This window comes from Medicago truncatula, chromosome 5 (assembly GCF_003473485.1).
Source record: "Medicago truncatula cultivar Jemalong A17 chromosome 5, MtrunA17r5.0-ANR, whole genome shotgun sequence".
Lineage (NCBI taxonomy): Eukaryota > Viridiplantae > Streptophyta > Magnoliopsida > Fabales > Fabaceae > Medicago > Medicago truncatula.
In genome coordinates, this window is record NC_053046.1 from 5,625,866 (window position 1) to 5,639,132 (window position 13,267).

Below are 13,267 nucleotides of genomic sequence, written 5' to 3' on the forward strand. Positions count from 1 at the left end.
TATAAACAGCACCTAGCCATTCTGCAACGATGTCCACAAGCATCAAATTCTCTTAAGACACCCGTTTAATTTTCTATTATAACTGTTTCTTCAAATTAGTACCAATTAGATCATCGTGAACTTCTACTTCTAACAAGTACCATAAGTCATCGTTGATGTTTTAGGTATTGATCCGCTATCAAAATGGTCCACTTAGACGCGTTAGTACCATGCTAACATTGAGCTTTCATTGATCGCTAAGTCAATACCTGACCTGGCAGTAATCCTTCGTTACTGTTGTCAAAATAGTGCGTAATTACCCGATTAGGCGATAATCCATCTTTATTGATTTTCAATCAACATGTCAATTTTAGACACGACATTGATCCTTCTTTATTGCTTTTATTTGATGCATCAGTAACCTACCTTGAGGCTTGCTTTCAATGATTGCACGTCAATATATACCCGGCCTAGCAGTGATCCATATTTGTTTCCTTTTGATTACCGCGTCAATTTATGACCTGGAAGCCATCCCTCTTTATTGCTTTCAATTGACAGGTCAAAATACCTTACTTAGCTTCGAACTTAAATCATTTTGATTACCACGTAAGTACTCGACCTGGTAGTAATCCATCATTTTGCTTTCGCATTGACATTTTCTCTGTTTTTGCATCGACTAATTATCTTCTCTGGCATTACCAATTTATCTACTTTCTCATAACCAACTTATCTGCTTTCGCATAATCAATTTACCTGCTTTCACATAACAAATTTACCTGCTTTCGTATAACCAATTTACTTGCTTTCACATTATCAATTTACCTGCTTTCACATTAATATTTTATCTGTTGATGTATTTTCAATTTATCTACTTTCACACAACTAATTTATTTGTTTTTGCATTAACAGTTTATTTTCTTTTTCATTATATTCAATTCTCCATAATCTACCTTTGTCATTATACCACCTTTGCATTTTACCAACTTTCACATTTTACATGTTTTCGCATGATTTAATTTTGTTTTCATGTTGATTTACACATCAATAACCAATTTGGAGACAATCATTTTTATTTCTATAGATCTACGCACTAATAACTAATCTAGAGACTTTCATTTTATTTTTTCATGATAAGATTTAATTGCACAACTTCAGTAAAGTATGAACGCTTACACTTTATACATTTGCTTGTTTTTTGAAGGAAATTTTTTGGATCATTGTATTTACTTATCTTTTACGATGATACTGCAAAAACATCGATTGTTCATATTTTTTCAGTAAAATATAGTTAATGGTTAAATATGTTTTGATCTCTTTAAATATATCAATTTTTATTTTTAGTCCCTTAAAAAATTCTTTTAAATTTTTAGTTTCTTTAAATTTTCTTGTTATCCTATTTCATTCACTATTTTTGAACAAAAGTTCATATTGCATAATCCAAGTAACTTTTTTTATCACATGTCTTTGTTAAGACATTATTAACATATTATTAGTTTGATAATTTAATTATTTGATCTTTATTAATGTATCAATGAAATCTTATGAAAAAAACTCACTTAGAATATGCTAACTTTTTTTAAAAATTAAAGATCCTAAAATTGGTTACAGAAAATTTAGAGAATCAAAATTTGATATTTGTTGATATATTTAGAGTGACTAAAATCATATTTAACACTAACTAAATAGGGGCGGTTACCCCAATTTCGTCTGATCAATTTAATTTTTTCTAAAAAAAAAGATAATAATTAATGTTTTAAATTTTATTAGGTGTGTTGTCATTTTTAAGCTATTTTATAAAATTAAAAAATCCAAAAATAATTGTTATTCCAATTATTAATCTTTTGAATTTGGTCTCATATAAATGGTGAGACAAATATGACTATCGCATAAATGAATATATTTGTAGTATTGAAAGAGAGTGTTTCTAACAGCACAACAAAAAAAAAAAAGTGTTTCTAACATCATTCTAATTTATCTTTAGAATTTGTTTTTCCTTTTTTCCTGTTGGAGCTCACATTTCCTTGGTTTTATGCAATCACAACTTGTTGCACATTTTGAGCATCCTTCCATTTTTTCTTTCTCGTTGCTTTTTCACTCCTACCATTTTAAGCAACTCTACTCCGATTTTTTTTGCACTTTTTGCAACCACCTCCAGCCTTTCAAAATGGCATTTTCCTAATGCCTTAAACTAAGTTTGAGTATAAATACGAACAAAAAAAATCGGATTAAAGAGGCTGGAAAGAGTGAAGAGAACCAAAAAGAAAAACCAGATAGAGGAGGAAAATGCAGAGAGAAAAAAGTAGAGCAAAACTGTAAAGTTTGAGAGCTAACAATTACCCCTAAACATCGTTGTGTTTGCATCATATCCACTATTTCACCACCTAAAATCAAAACACCACTTTCATTCCGAACTAGTTACAAACCCGTGCTTCGCACGGGTTGAATAACATATATATATTTTTTTTAAATTTAGCTCCGAAGGAGAAATCTTATAAATTACGGAAATGTTTATTTTTAAATGTTTATTTTAATTTCGAAATATATTTTTTATTTTTAAAATAAGAAAATTATAAAATCTAGTGATGAGGGAGTATGATAAGGATGTGTTCTTGGTTTGATCTAATGGTCAAAAACTAATTTTCCCATGGTGGGAAAAAAGTAACTTTCCCATGCTAAACCTCACCGTAGTGTCATTAGAGGCATCCCAAAATGATCCCGAAAAACCATTATCCAATTAAATTCTTTCCTGGCCACAAAACATGGGAAGAGGTGGGGTATAGTTTAAGAATGGTATTGAGTAAAACTCTGCTCGGGATGCTAGTTTGCTATAACTAGCAATACTGTATTTTAATCACTTAGGTCTCGAATCCTCTGCCGTGAGTTTCATGCCTCCCGCCAATTGATAAGGGAGAAATATAACAATTTGATTTTTGTTAGATTTATTTTTAATTGTTTTAATATGTGTTTATATGTGCTTCTGTGTGAATATTTATCATTGAGTGTATTTTATGGGTTTTCGTGTTAGAAAGGTAATTTGTTCATGTTGTGAGTAAGAGTAATTTAGTAAATTCATGTGAGGATTATTTTTAGTGTTTTAGTGAGAACCATTATTTTACTAAGTTACTAGTGTGATAATTAGTTGCGAGTCGGTAAGTGATCGTTGTTAGTATTTTACCGTTAAAGGTTAAGTGAGTAAAAACATTTTAGAATTGTGAATGAGTGAGTTAAGCCCACTAAGGCATTAGGGTTAAGCCCATTGGAGAGGATATTATATAAACCCTTGTTTTAAAAGAAAATAGGTCTTCATTTCATTTCACAAGAATTTTGAGAGACGTAAAGAGAGAAAGTTCAAGAGAAGAGAAAAGGGTTAGAAGGGAGAAAAACTTGAAGACTCAAGATGTGATAGAGATTCTAAGAGATGAATTGAAGCTTTGGCTATGATTATTGCTAATTGAGGTAAGGGGGTTAAAGTTCAATCATAATTAATTAGTTGTAATTTTTCATTAATTGCATGCTTAAGTGCTTAATTGAATAAGTGATTATTTTGCTCATAGTTGTTGAAATTCGTGTTTTTGCTATGATGATATGTTTGAATACATGAAATTGGTGATTATTTTGCTCATAGTTGTTGAATTGTTGTTGAAATTCGTGTTTTTGCTAAGCTAAGCTGTAAGCGAACAATCACAGTAGGTTCTGGAACTCGGTCGCTTAAGCGAACCGGTAAGCGAACATTATTGTAAGCTACTGGAACTTGTTCGCTTAAGCGAACAAGGTGGTCGCTTAAGCGAACAAGCCCAGTTTCAGCAACCTTTAATTTTCGTTCCGGGCTTTAGGAGGTCAATCCGAGCTTTGTAAAATACTTCTTTCAACTTGTTTAATCTCTGTTTGTACTCCTAAACCTACTGGAACATGATTTACTCATTCAAATTTGGGATTATCTACTTTGGATGAAACTTGAACTTTTGATAAATTCGGATGTTGTCGGAAATGAACTTTTGTGAACTAAAAGAAATTACAAGTTGGGTCTACAGTTCATATGGACTTAGGCAAAGCTTGTAAAGTTGGTTTAATGTCTTAATTATATCAAACTTGATTTTCAGGTGGGATTACGGAATATGTGAACTTAGAGTTTTCTCATACGAACTTAGGATAATCTTCGAACTAATGTTTCATAGTTCTTAAGTGGCTTAAGCTCATGACTACATGATTGATTAAGATTTATTTGTGAGTTTTCAAACTTGAATAAGTTACCTTGTTTTGAAACTATCAATGTTGGCCGTTTGCCCTTGATACGGACTTTGTCGAAAACGATTCTTTAAAGCCAATTGCCTTATAATCCATTGTGATTAGTTTTATATGATTGAATGAAGATATGTGAGTAAATGGTAGGTGTTGAATGTGAGGTTTATCACAAGATGTTGTATTTTCCTCTTTTACTTGGATGGTGACAAATTGTGCAAAGTGATTGAACTATAGAATATAGTTGAAGTTGATTTATGAATACATGTTGATGAATTGTGATATTTTGGTGATGACTCTTAATTGAATAATGACATGTTGATTGTGTGGACGTAAATACTTGATAATGCAATTGTTGTTGAAGTTGATCAATGTAATTGGAGATGTACTTTTACATTGTGTTGGTGTATGTTGAGTAGTTTGCATTATTGAGTCTTTGCTCGAATGTCCATGCATCATAATCATATTGAGTCATATGAGAAATGTAAAAGGAGGTGTATTTTTACATAATTGTTTGTAAGAGGAGGTGTACTCTTGCATAAGATGTTTGGTGGGCATCTTTTTGTTGTTGATTGATACCACATGCATGTATGTGTCGGAATTAAGCGCATAACATATTTGGCATGAGTCGTAATTGTTGCATGTGAATGATGATTGTTGATGATAAGTGCATTTGATGAGTACTTAATCGTGATAATTGGAATTGTTAGGTGAATGTGTATATTGAATTAACTATTTATGTTAAGCACTCAGAACTTGATTTAATTCATATATGCTCAAATTTATTTTATTGATTATGATTGATGTAAAGCTTACACCTAATGGTTCTGACCACCTACTTGTCAGTATGGATGGGTAAACGAAGTGCATGATTAGTTTCTTTGGTGAGTTGCTTGGATAGCGGGAGTTATCTCCGTTATCGTTTCCTTAAAGTCTAGGATAGACTCCGATCTAGGTGTCTGTCTTATGATTACTCTAGGTTGTTTATTGTGGATTTATTTATGTTTTGGAGATTTACCCATTTGTCGGGATTTGGAGAATTTTTATGATGATGTATTGTGATATCATGACATGTATACTATTGATGTGTATGATTTATATCCGCTGCAACTGTTGAGAATTTTTATACATACATGTTATTTTGGATTTTGTTGATGACGTGACGTCTATTTCTTGAATAATTATATTATTCGCGTGTATTACCGCTTTAATAGAAATAGAGCGTTACAAGAAATGCTGTTTACAGCAAATTTTCTTTCAAGAAAGCATCACGACCGCTATACCATTTATTGTGTCAACTCTCATGTATGGTAAGTGGGACCCTTATTATTTTTTTTCGCTACAAGAGTAGTTTTTGGTTCGTGAAGAATTCGGGAGAGAACTCTCGCTATATATAGCATTGGCCTTGATAAGGAGGGTACCGTAGAGTATTTGAACTCTCCCAAACCTATTATTATTATTATTATTATTATTATTATTATTATTATTATATAAAGACAAATGTTAACATATAAATTGTTGTTGGATAATTTTCATAAATATTTTAAAATTATCAAATTTTTATATTTTTGCTAATACATAAATAAAATTATTAAAGATCAAAGATATATGAATTATCATGCGTAAAACAATCGTCTTGATCACTTATTTTGTAACGGAAAAAGTAGTTCTAAGGCTCATCTCTAAAAATAAATTATTAAAAAATTATTTTTAAGAGGGTTAACTAGAAATGTGATATCTTTTTAATCTTCGAATTATCATGATATGAGTTGTATAAATTATTCGTTCTTAAAATCACTTTTTATTATTATAAAAAAACAACAAATTCACTTTCTATAAAAAAAACATGAGTTGCATCAATCAAGTGATAATGTGTTGTCTTTCATAATTCTACTAATTAATAATTGATTAAATTGTATTTTTGGTCTCTTAACTATTTAGGTAGTATCGTTTTGGTCCCTTAATTAAAATTTGATTTATTTTGGTCCCTTAACTTCTCTCCGTTATCAATTTTGGTCCTTTTCGTTAGTTTTAATTCAAAAACGTTAGGTTTTCTTCACCTTCGTCTCCTATTTTTCATATTCATATCATCTTCATCAACCTTCAACAACAAGATTCCCAGAAAAATTTCAGAAAAAATCAAAAAAATCTAACTTTTTTGAATTAAAACTAACGGAAAGAACCAAAATGTGTAACAGAGGACCAAAATGCCTTAACCTTGTCCAATCTTTGTGAGATTCCTTATCCCAACTTCCCCAAGTTGTTATCAAAGGGGATGTTCATGCTATCCAAATTCCTGAAGCAGAATATGATGTTGGTCTAGAAGATTGCAAACACAACCTTCATGGTAGAGTCATTTGGCAAAAGGGATCAACATCATTAACAACAATTGATTTAAAGAAGAAGCTAACTCTGATTTGAAAAAATCTATCACAGTGGGGCATCCAGTCAATTGGTAAGGGTTATTTTGAATTTACTTTCTCTAATCTTGAAGATGTTAGGAGGGTTAGATTAGTAGCTTCCTGGAATTTAAACCTTGGTTTTCTGAAATTGTTTGCCTGACAAAGGAATTTAATCCAAAATATCAACAAAATACTTCTGCACAAATATGGGTTAAAATTTTGGATTATCATAGGAATATTGGAGGAAGAATATTATTTTTTCAATAGCTAGTGGTATAGGTTCACCTATCTGCACTAATTTTGTAACTGCAAAACCTATGATTGAGAGAACTTTTGATCAATATGCAAGGGTTCTTGTTGATCATTAAAAGATGACTTTTTTATTTTTATTTTTTATGTTTTAGTTTTTTTTTAGAGAATGTTTTATGTTTTAGTTTTAGTTTCTTTTTTCACAGAGGCATACGAAATTTTTTTTTTTCTAACCCTTTTTGCCAAAAAAAATCCACATATGACCCCCTATGAAAAAAAAATACCGAAATGACCCACTTTTGAAATTTTTTTTTTTTTTTTTGTCTTCTAGCGCGTTCCCGCCATCTGAAATGGCGGGACTGGCCGCCGGTCAGACTGCAGTCACGTCAGCCGTCGCGTCATGACGGCAGTTGTTTTTTTTTTAATTTTTTTTTCCGTTCCCGCCGTTTGATCTGGCGGGACTGATTATTTTAATTTTTTTTTTCGTTTTTTTTTTTACATTAAATAATGATGATAATAATAATGATAAATAATAATAAATAATAATAATAATGATAAATATTTAATAAAAAAACTACTTTCTCCGCGGAAACCAATTACGCCAATGCAAACTATGACCTCCCGTAGCACATAATTTATCTTTTTTGTTCCGTACGGGTCGTTGGTGTTGCTCTTCCTCTTCCTCTTCCTCTTCGTCTTCCACATCCTCGTCAAGAATTTCAGCATCATCGTTAGTTTCCATAGCGACTTCATTTTGCACTTGTGAAGCTGAGTTGGTCCAGATTTCATTAACGAAGTCATCGTCATTAAACCCTGCTGCCAGATTTTCTATGGTATTTGTTTGTGAATTTGGCCATTGAGGTGCATAGCTTGTTTGGGGATAGTTGACAAAGTGTGGAGGGGTTGGTAGGTTGAACGAGGAGTATTGTGATTGGTCTGGATAACTGGTTTGTGTGGTGTATTGAGTTGGATTGTAGTCATCAAATGAATAGTTTGATGTTCGAGAGCTTTCTCCATGATGACTTTGTTGAGAGTAGCTTGGATATGGGATTGGGGTGTTATGTAAGATTTGGTTTGTGGGTTGTGGCGGTGATTGGTAAGTTTGGTTGTAGTTGTAGTTGGTGGATGGGTTAAAGGTTTGGTCGAAGTTAGTGGGTGGAGGTGTCATGAATTGGTTATAGGGTGGAGGTGTATTTGACCACATATTTTCATCTGGCACCGTATAAGTTTGTGGGACTGCAGGATAGTCACGCGGCAATCCTGGTAAAATTGATGCACATGCTTGCCTTGGGTTTGACAATAATACTTGTCTAGAAAGCCACAGATAATCTCCGAAAAATTCCCAATACCATGCAAAATATTGACGATTTGGATAAACCTCATGGTTATACCGAACGCCGTGAAGTGCTAATTGATGACGTTGGTTCCAGTTTTGGACTTGACGATGATGCTTATCTCCCCACGAGCCTTTAATTCTATCTTTTGACGAATTAATTTTGTGGAAATCTTTCAAATCTTTCAAATTCTATCTTTTCACAAACACAATATGAGTTTGAACACCCATCTTCATCACAACAATTATCATACACCGAGCTACTCTCACAAACACAATATGAGTTTGACCCCCCTTCTTCATCACAACAATTACCGTACACCCAACCGTTTTCACAAACACAATATGAATTTGAACCATCATCTTCACAACCACCACCGCAAACGCAACCACAAACACAAACCCGCCTAGAAGATCTTTTCACACGTCAGTTTGAAGACATCCCAGACACCATTCAAGATCAAGAAGAAGAAACTAGTACTGAAAGTGAAAGTGAAGAAGACGAGGCACTTGAGCATGATGCGGATGAAGAAGACGAACATGAAAACAGAAATGAAGAAGAAAATATTTGGAGGAACATTATGGCTGGCACACAACCACAACCACCGCTACAGGCAGTGCCGATCAGAGCCGCTTACTGTCCCCCGTTGCATATGCGTAACGTTGACGTTGATGCATATGATGCTCTGACTACCGACGATCACTGGAATACGAATGTTCCTGTCGATGGGGCTATTCAGGAAGGAATGACATTTCACAACAAAGAAGATTGTTTGCATGCAATCAAGTCTTTCCACATTCAACAATCGCTGGATTACGATGTTATACACTCAGATCCAACAAGATATGTCATTCAATGTACACTCGAGACTTGTCAATTTAAGTTGAGAGCTTCATTTAGAAAAAAGACTGGCAAATGGAAGATTGGGACCATGATGGGTCCACACAATTGCACATCGACTTTAATGTCGCAGGATCATCGCAAGCTCAACTACAAGCTTATAAGCCAAAGCATCAAAACACTTGTGCATGCGGATGCTTCGGTAACGCCAAAATTGATCATTGCGCACATTAAAGAAAAGTTTAACTACACAACCACGTATCGAAAGGCGTGGTTAGCAAAGAACGCTGCCATCGAATCTATTTACGGGAAATGGGAGGAATCATATAATGATCTTCCGCAATGGTTGAATGTGATGAAGGAGACGATGCCAGGGACCGTCTTCGATTTAAAAACGCAGATTGGCGAGAATGGAGAGACACAATTTCATCGTCTATTTTGGGCCTTCTATCCATGCATCAATGGGTTTAAGTATTGCAAACCAGTTGTCCATGTCGACGGGACGTGGTTGTATGGCAAGTACAAAGGAACATTGTTGCTTGCGGTAGCACAAGATGGAAACAACAAAACGATTCCAATCGCCTTTGCGCTTGTCGAAGGTGAGACAAAGGAGGGCTGGAGTTTTTTTTTGAAAAATCTAAGAAGGCACGTCACAATGGGAATATCTGTCTGCATGGTCTCCGACAGACATGAATCAATTAAAAGCGCATTCAATGACCCAAGGAATGGTTGGCAAGCAACTGGTTCAGCTCATGTGTACTGCATTCGACACATTAAGCAGAATTTCATGAGGACAATCAAGGATGGAGATCTTAAGGATGTTGTCAATAATATGGGTAAGAATATTATGTTACAGTTTTTTTTTATATCGTCTTATTATTAAATAAGTTCACTATCTAACTAATTGTTTTTTCTTAACATGCAGGATATGCCCTAAACGTACCCTTGTTCAATTACTATCGTGGTGTAATCCAGGAGGCAAATCAGCGTGCATTAGATTGGGTGGACAATATTCCGAAAGAAAAGTGGACTCAAGCATATGATGAGGGTCGACGATGGGGCCACATGACAAGCAACATCGTTGAGTCGTGGAACTCTGTGTTTAAGGGAACACGCAACCTACCTGTTACACCTATAGTTCAATCAACCTACTATAGGCTGGCATGTCTCTTTGCTGATAGGGCTCAAAAAGCGTTTGCAAGGGTAGGTTCCGGAGATTTGTTCAGTGAATATTGCCAAAATGCGATTCAGGATGACATTGTTAAGTCCAACACCCATCATGTCGAACAGTTTGACCGAGAAAGGTATACCTTCTCAGTCCGTGAGACCGTCAACTACAGGGAAGGAAGGCCAATGGGAACTTTCAAGGTGGACCTACGAGCGGGGTGGTGTGATTGTGGGAAATTTCAAGCTTTACATTTGCCATGTTCTCATGTCATAGCCGCGTGTTCTTCATTTCGCCATGACTACACAACCCTTATTCCACCTGTGTTCAAAAACGAGAGTGTTTACTCCATCTACAACACAGCCTTCAAAGTAGTCCGCGACAAGAGTTATTGGCTTCCATACGACGGTCCCGTGCTTTGCCATAATCCAAACATGCGAAGACTAAAGAAAGGTCGACCCAATAGTACCCGCATAAGGACTGAAATGGACGAGGAGGTGGTGGAGAGGACTCCAACACCGAGACGGTGTGGGTTGTGTCGGCATACCGGTCATATTAGGAGAAATTGTCCGAGTTTAAATAATCGGTAGTTAATAACGTTATGTATTATGTGTTCAAATAAATTAATATATTTTTATCTATCATTATTATTTGTTGTGTTTTATTTTATGTAAAAAAATGCTATTTGTTCAAAAAAAAAAATGTAAAACAATGCTGCCAAAAAAATAAAAAGAAAAAAAGATAAATTATGTGCTACGGGAGGTCATAGTTTACATTGGCGTAATTGGTTTCCGCGGAGAAAGTAGTTTTTTTATTAAATATTTATCATTATTATTATTTATCATTATTATTATTATTTATCATTATTATTATTATTATTTATCATTATTATTTAATTGTAAAATAGAAAAAACGAAAAAAATAATAAAATAATCAGTCCCGCCAGATGAAACGGCGGGAACGAAAAAAAAATTAAAAAAAAAAGCAGCGCCAGCCTGACGCGACGGCTGTCAGATCCGGCGGCCAGTCCCGCCATTTCAGGTGGCGGGAACGCCACTAAAAGACAAAAAAAAAAAAAAAAAAACCAAAAGTGGGTCATTTTGGGAATTTTTTTCCAAAGGGGGTCAGACTTGAATTTTTTTTTCGAAAAATGGGTCAGAAAAAAAAAAATTTCGAGGCATACCCTCGCAAAACTCCTGGCACTGTTGGCGTCAAACTGCAACAGAGATGTGACAGTGTGTCAGAGGTGTTGTGCGTCAGAAAAGTAGCGAGTTGCATCAGACAGGTTGACAAGGTCGTAACCAGAACTTTTGTCAGGAGCTATACGAGGGGTTTAACCCCTGATTTATTCATTTGCGATGACCAAATACACAAACACAACATGCACTATATTGAATGTTAACAAAGAAACATGAAAGTTGAAACCATTAAGAAAGTAAGAATGTCAATATGGAAGAAGTTGGTAGAAAAAAAATACATGAAATTGTTCTCCAGACAACAAGGATTCGGAGACAGAGATGAGAGTGAAGTTGTGATGGTAGTAGTGTATTGGGGGAAGCGAGTGTATTGAAAAGAGAAAGAAAAGACAAAACGTGGGAGAATAGATTAGATTGATTCAATATGATGGAATGAGGAGGAAAATGGGTGCGGTGGTGCATAAATTTAGAAATGGTTTTGAAGTACAATTCAGAAACTATTTTCATAGTCAAATGGTTTTGACATAATTTTATACTATAAATTATGCAGGGTGCTGGAAACCATTAAGTACATCTAATGGTTTTGGAGTACAACTCACAGAAACTATTTCTGGATTTATGCAGGGTGCATAAGGATTTCCTCATGCACCATAATTGCTTGCGCCCAAATATAATTGCAAATGAGATGTTATATTGTTAAGTTTATTATATAATTACTAGAATGTCCCTAGAAGGAGCAATTAAGATGGTAAGGTTGAATGTAATAGAAGATTAAATAGTAACAATTATTTTATTTTTTAAAGAATTTTTTACAAATTTTCTATATGTTTACAAGGAACGCTAGGGACATTATATTTTCAATATTTTCTTCAACATTTATTTTTTTATTGGGTTAAATCATTGTATGACCCACCATTTTGAATGAAATCCATTTTCAAAGTATGAGACCCACCATAATTTAAGCCAATAATAAAGTGAGTGTTGAAAAGAGAGTGTTTACGAATATATATTGAAAGGGAGGTTGAAATGATGATGGCTGAAATGGTAAGATAAAAAGGAATTGAATTAAAAATAGGATTTTTGGGGACACTAATGACCAGCTTTAATTACCTAATCAAATAATAACTTTAATCAAATTTTAATTTGAGTTAAATCAAATTTGATCAGATTGTTATACCCTGTTTTTGGACCTAAAAATACTGGGCCCAATTTCATTTCAAACTTTGTCAATTATCAAATTTCAACTGCACAGTTCAAACTGTCTCTGCCTCGCAGTATTTTCAATCACAATTTTACCTATGTTTTTCTTGCACAAAACCTTTTGAAATGTCTTTACTGGTCTTGTAAGTCATGCAAAAGTGCCTCTGAATCATTACGTTGTTTTTTTTCACAGTTTATTTCAAAATTTGCAAAAAGTCATACAGAAGGGTATTTTGGTCATTTCCTGCAATGGGACCCATTTTCATCCTTGTGACTGTCTCTGAGTCTTTTCAAATTCTTTTTTTTTACTTTCCATCAGTAAACCTTGCTAATTTCATTTCGAACTTGCATCTGAGTCAGTGTCGAGTCAATTTGGCTCTGTTTAGGTCATTTTTAGCCCTAGGGGCATTTTGGTCATTTCACATAAAATTTTGGCATGGGGAGGTTACTTTGAAGTACCTCATTTAGGCCATTGGTTCGTTTTAGTCCGTTTTGTCAATTTTATTTTAGTTTCACTTTACGTTTTGTCAGATTGCCAATTTTATTCCAATTTTATTTTATTTTACATTTTGATCCCCAAGAGGTCCAAAATTGCGTGTCAGTCCAGAATTTTCTTTTTTTTACATTTCAGTCCTTTTTGTCAATTGCAGTTTAGTCCCTTAA

At 34.1% G+C, this 13,267-nt stretch overlaps 1 protein-coding gene across 1 annotated transcript; it reads left to right on the forward strand.

Moving 5' to 3' along the window:
* Positions 1–9,048: 9,048 nt before the first annotated feature.
* Positions 9,049–10,843, forward strand: LOC112421900 (uncharacterized). The gene is made up of 2 exons (XM_024784004.2): positions 9,049–9,879; positions 9,969–10,843. The coding sequence occupies exons 1-2, from the start codon at positions 9,135–9,137 to the stop codon at positions 10,796–10,798; spliced, it is 1,575 nt and encodes a 524-aa protein (XP_024639772.2). The 5' UTR covers positions 9,049–9,134; the 3' UTR covers positions 10,799–10,843.
* The last annotated feature ends 2,424 nt before the right edge of the window (positions 10,844–13,267 follow it).

Bases quoted from the DNA above. Each gene is read 5' to 3' on its own strand.
- LOC112421900 (XM_024784004.2), top strand. From the start codon at position 9,135: ATGATGGGTCCACACAATTGCACATCGACTTTAATGTCGCAGGATCAT. The intron at 9,880-9,968 runs GTAAGAATATTA...CTTAACATGCAG, and splicing joins GGATGTTGTCAATAATATGG to GATATGCCCTAAACGTACCC.